Source organism: Entamoeba invadens (assembly GCF_000330505.1).
Source record: "Entamoeba invadens IP1 unplaced genomic scaffold scaff_1105074725585, whole genome shotgun sequence".
In the NCBI taxonomy this organism is placed as follows: domain Eukaryota; phylum Evosea; order Mastigamoebida; family Endamoebidae; genus Entamoeba; species Entamoeba invadens.
Genome location: NW_004440451.1, coordinates 56,006 through 62,005, shown reverse-complemented (window position 1 = coordinate 62,005; position 6,000 = coordinate 56,006). Strand labels below are relative to the sequence as shown.

The 6,000-nt window shown below is 28.9% G+C and overlaps 2 protein-coding genes across 2 annotated transcripts; both read right to left on the bottom strand.

The window, feature by feature from the left end:
- On the bottom strand, positions 1-1,851 carry EIN_512010 (hypothetical protein; the record flags this gene model as incomplete). Its single annotated transcript, XM_004258231.1, has 1 exon — positions 1-1,851. A coding segment is annotated over one exon (1,851 nt), but the record flags the coding sequence as incomplete, so codon positions are not given.
- Positions 1,852-2,566: 715 nt separating this feature from the next.
- On the bottom strand, positions 2,567-3,232 carry EIN_512000 (hypothetical protein; the record flags this gene model as incomplete). The annotated part of the gene is made up of 3 exons (XM_004258230.1): positions 2,567-2,644; positions 2,875-3,094; positions 3,144-3,232. The coding sequence occupies 3 exons, from the start codon at positions 3,230-3,232 to the stop codon at positions 2,567-2,569; spliced, it is 387 nt and encodes a 128-aa protein (XP_004258278.1).
- Between the last annotated feature and the right edge of the window lie 2,768 nt (positions 3,233-6,000).

The window sequence follows — 6,000 nt, the reverse complement described above, 5'->3', positions numbered from 1 at the left end:
CTTTTTTAAGTCATCGGATTGCGTCTTTACTTTTAATACCAAAGTATCAATGTAAGTAGATGTTTTAGAGTTTGTGTATATGCGATTTTCGTTTATAGTAAAACAAGTAATTTTATTATTTAAAGCGATATCCCTCCAATTTGTGATTCCAAGTGACTCGACAATGTCGACTAATATTGGATTGACTTTTGAGATATCGATGATGTCTTCATTGTATTGCATAAAATTCATTTTTTCGTTTGGAATCAATTTAATTTTAGTCAAATACTCTGGTTTTACCTTTTTCACAAAGAGAAGCAGTTTATTTAGAAAATCAAAGGGTTCGTCTTCAATTTTCATTTTGCTTTTCATCACAGCCACACACCCACATTTCTCAATTTCTTGTAAAAACATTTTGAGTGTAGTCTTCTCACATTCCTCCCATAATTGTTCCGTCCATTCTTCTAAACAATACTTCAATGGGATTTCGCCAACATGAAAAACTCTAAAAAGGTCATAAAATTCGCTCAAATATTTGTTGTCTTCTATGACTGGAAATTTGACAAATTGTGTGTTGTGTTTAAAAAGTGGCATCTTTCCGTATTCACCTTCGACAATTGGTGCGTTTTTCATCACTTCTCTGAGTGGTAAAAAGTAGTTTTGAGTATACCACTCTTTAGAAAAGTTTGCGTCCAATTCGGGTACTGTTTTAATTCCCCTCCCAACCATTTGAATGTTTTTATATGAATATTTTTTCAAATGATCCACAAACTTTTTGTATAAAGGAATTGCTCTTTTCAGAATCATTCGATTTATCCCAGTGTTAGAAATACAACCAGTCTCTTCTATTCTTTCTTTTCCTGATAAGAAAAGTCCTTGACGCTCACTTTCAGGCTCAAAATCGGGTGAATTTAAAAGAAATGGAAATTGCATCTTTTCACTCCCAACAAGAGGAAGGACACAATAAAGTGATGGCCCTTTGACATCCACCAATTCTTTATTTTCGTTAAATTCTACTGCAGCAGACAGTCTCACGTTTCGTGGATTCTTAAATCTTCTTGTGAGTTCTTCAGATTGTTCTTCAAGTTCACACAACAAAAAGTTTCTCTTAATGACACTTTCACTATTTTCAACGACAAAATTGATGACTTCCAAATCACCTTCAGTACTATTTGAAACTCTTTTAAATATCGTCTTTACTCCTTTGTTGTTTATTTCTATCTTATTAACTACTTTGCAGAACAACATGGTTTGCACTGCATTATCATAGATATTCTCTGTGCCCATTTCAAGTGCCATTTTGTTATCTTCTGTTCTGACTTGATATGTAAAAGTAGTCTTATAAGGTCGTGGCTCGTAAAATTTCAATTCATTAAACATCTGTTTGACTCCTTCAAGGAGCTCGAGATCGGTTGTACCATTTCTGTACATCGTCGTTCTAAACCCAATGACTCTTTCTTTGGTATTATCATAATACATGTCACCACTAATTGATACTATTTTGGAGAGGGTGTGCGTTGTTAAGAAACCCGTGCCAAACCGACCAGTCGACTCTGAGTCATTAGTCTTACCTTCAGAGTATTTATATAAAAGAGCTAAGGCTGCTTTTCCAGTAAAAGGAGCTCCATTGTGTGAAAACTCAAATGCGTCGTCAGTGATTTTGACACTGATATCAACGCCCTTTTGACCAGTCTGAGAAAGGGAATCTTTCGCATTTTGAACTAACTCCCAAAACCAACGTTTGCAATCATTCGGCTTTCTCTCGTCAATTTCTCTGAGCCTGTTAATGACGTTTGCAACGTACAGCTTGTCAATAAGATTGTTTTTGGCTTCAACTAGAGTTGGTGGAGTATCAATTATTACTTCACTCATTTGGATTATACTATTCAATTTTTTCTTTATATATTATTGTTACTACATTCGACAGTCATATTTATTTATATTCAATACCCTAATTGTTATTTTACTTTATCATTTGTTAAATTATTATTCAATTAAATTGTTTGATGATGCTTAATTATTTTTGTTACATTTTTCAAAGTGCTTTGAATTATTAAAAAGATTGTGACGGTTAAACTAAAAAATATGATGATGATTCATACTTTTATAATTATTTATTATGTTTGGTCTTATCAACTTTAATCATTTAAAGATCTCAACTACAACTGATAATACAAACAATTACAATTTTTATATAATGAGACCTTATATTTCATTCAAAATATAAGGTCTCATTATAAAAAATTACATTTTTATGAATTCATTATTTTGAACAACTTGAAAACAAAAAATATAATTTTAAAAACTTTAAAAGTAATCTATAAAAACCCCCAATTAAATTATTACATGTTTTAACGCACAAAAAAAATAATTTTGAAAATCTTCGTATAAATAATTCTTTTACAAAGATTTATTCGATTATTGTAACAACAATTATCGAATAAATAAAAAAATAAACAAAGAAGTATTTTTCTTTTGAAATATTTATCACTACAGTCTGTCTTAAAACGTTATCTGGTACCTTTTGGACCATAAAGATTGGAATGAAAAGCTGTCCCAAAAATTTATTATAATTGTTTCGGGTTTTTTAACATTTACCTAATGCCCGATTTTTAGACAAAATTAAAGCTATTTTTGTCCACCAGATAAATTTAAAAGACTGACACTATTTAAATGTGTAAATGTGATTATTATTGATCCATCTTTTGTTAAGTTGTAAATTTTTTTAAATACAAAAGAATGCAAACACTTCTTTTGTTTTTATTCGAACCCCATGAAATATAATTACAAAATAACAAAATGCAAAAAAATATTGATAACTTTGTCACTAAATTAATAAAAATTACTTTTTAACGATTTTGATTCACTTTAAAAGACCAGATTCTTCCAAAAAACCTTTCTGTTGAGCACAACACTTTTTATCCAAATACACCCACTAAAACAACTTTTCCCAATAAACGTGATGTTTTTAGGGAGTTTTATAGCAGTCAAACCTGTGCAATTGTAAAACGCAAAGCCACCAATTACCTTCAAATTTTGATTGAAAAAGACATTTTTAAGTGACACACACTCTGAAAAACAACCGTCGCCGATTTTTATAAGATTACTTGGTGCTCTGGAAAACAAAAGATTTTTACAATTTCTGAATGCATACTTCTCGATACACTCTGTTGTGTCTGGAAGTGTAATTTCCCTTAGTGATACACAATTTAGAAATGAATTGTCTTGTACATAAGATAACCGACAACCACATGTGAATACCACAGATAAAAACGATGCACATTCTGCAAAGCAAGATGATTTAATAACTGTAATCGCACTGGGTATTTCTATTTGTGAAATTGTAATGCATCATGAAAAAGCGGCACCTTCAATGCATTTCAAAACAATTGGCAAACACACTTCGGAAACAGCCAAACATGCAGCAAAGCAAGACCTTTTAAGTGTAATGACGGTTGGTGGTAAGTTAATTTCTCTTAACGAACTACAATTTTTGAAGCATTTATTTTTAATGAAAACAAAAAAAGGTGGAAACTCGATTTTTGAAAGGAACTTCGCGTTTGCAAAACAGCCCACTCCCAAAGAAGTGATTTGTCTTGGGACTGTGTATTTATCAAATTTCGCGTTCAAGAAAAAGAACTCGTCAAGTGAATTAACAATTTGTTGAATTTCTTTTGATTTGGCGTCATTTGTGGGTGAGTAAATGACATTTTTAAAAATGTCATACTTGGTCTTTTTTAAAGTTCTTAATTATATTTGTTTTTTACAGATAGCCCAGTACATGAAACCGGAAACGGGGACGATGAGATGGTTCACAAAGAAGACTGCTCGGAGTCATGTGAGCCTACCGAAGAATTGGGCGTAACATAAATGAATTCTATTTTTTTTATTTGTTTTTTACGTTATTTAATCAACAAAATAGCTTAGGAGTAAAAATTTTTAACGTTATCTAGTGGATATAAAATAGCTTTAATTTTGTCTAAACATCGGGCATTAGGTAAATGTTAAAAAACCCGAAACAATTATAATAAATTTTTGGGACAGCTTTTCATTCCAATCTTTATGGTCCAAAAGGTACCAGATAACTTTTGAGATCAGATAACTTTAAAAGACGGACTGTAATTAAATGTAAACAACAGGAATATAATAAAATGTAAAAAAAACTTGGAAACAATGGGATAATTTTATAGGATTAGTTCCTAAAATAATCAATTATTCATCAACCACAACTAATTATATAACACAAGAATGTGGATAACACAAAAATACAACCTATACAACTTATAATAAAAAACAATTATAATTCGTAATTCAATTTTTATTATAAACTAAAGGTTTTGTAATATAAAATTAGTATTTTTTGAATTTAATAAATTTGAAATACTTTAACAGGTAAATATTATAAGAAGGATTTCTGTCCGTTTCTTATTAACCAAATAATAATATTTGCACATTAAAAAATTCGAAAAAAATTGATCACAAATAAATGACTTATTTAAATTCTAGATATATTCAAATTTTTACGTATTTGAAAAATAAAATGAAAAGACGTAATAAGTTATTTGAGATTTCATAACAGATAATCAACAAATATCACATGCATTTACATTTTTGTGTGATGTAATGATACAAGCAGATTAATAGAATTTGCAATAACTTCACATTTTATTAGATTTTCTTTTAAATCAAACCACTTTCAAACATCCAACGACAAATAATCTCAATATAAAATGGTGCGAATTGAAAGTATCATATTTTTTACAACTGTAAATCAACAGAAAAAAATCCTCCTTTAAAAATGTGTGGTTAATGAAACTATTCTAAAAATAAAAAAAATAAAAAACCCAAAAACGAAAAACTAAAAAATAATAATAATGTTATTAACGAGTTCGCCGAAAAAAATACGAACACATAAATTGTATGCGTGAATTATAAACACATAGTTAGTAAAGCTTGTTTTGTTCTGTGTAATTTAGGAAATTCAAAAACAGAGAAATAGTCTCTATGTTGAAGAACTTGCTGCTCTTGACACTCATTGATAAAAAATTCGAAAGGCAAATGGATCCAAATGTTGTCAACACACATTTAAAATATTTGTATTTACAAAGTGAGCAACTTAACATGGGAAAGCCCCTAAATATTTTCCAAAAATTGATATTTGGCAAATCTTAGTCAAATTAATCACAATTGTTATTTGTTTTCTTTCAATTGTTGGCGGACAAAAAAACCGCCTTATAGTTTTAACAGGTTTTCCCTTTTATTTTTTTAACCAAACTAAAATTTGCCTTTTATTACTTCTCTTTTTTAAAAAAAAATTACAAGGTAAAAATCTAACCTGTTAATATACAAAAAACATAAAGTAATCGATTTTAAAGTGTTCTTAAAATGCAATATTTACATTTTGGTTATAGTGTGTGTTAATACTACATGATGTTATGTTAATTCACCGTTTTCAGTGGAACACAAAATAAAAACATAAATTAAAACCACAATTCTGTTTGGTGATGTTGAAAAAAAACCAACAACAGAACTGTTTGTAGATGAAAAGTTCGACAAAACAAACATTACTTGTATCACATATCAACATCTCAAAAACAACAAAAAACTAGGGATTGTTTATATCAGTATGCTCTAAATTATCAATGAGTCAAAAACAATTTAAACACACAAATTTAACAAAAATACAGAATAAAAAAATACAACAAATAATAAAGTTCGATTTAAATTTCAAATAACATATTATCTGTTTTTTTTTCACAATTATTTGTATTTTATAAATGGTTAAAAAACATGTCAAGTCACTGTACTCTGTATTTTAAAAATATTGCCATACAACAATTAACATTACGAAGTAAAAAATGAAAACATCAAGTTTAAAAACAAAATAATATAACCACAAATTACCAACATTTTAAACAAGTGCGTCAAAATATTAATAAAATAGATTATAAAAATGACGTTGTCTGAATTAGGAAAGACACTTCAATATATGACACGTTCATAACTAAAGAAACCCAACAG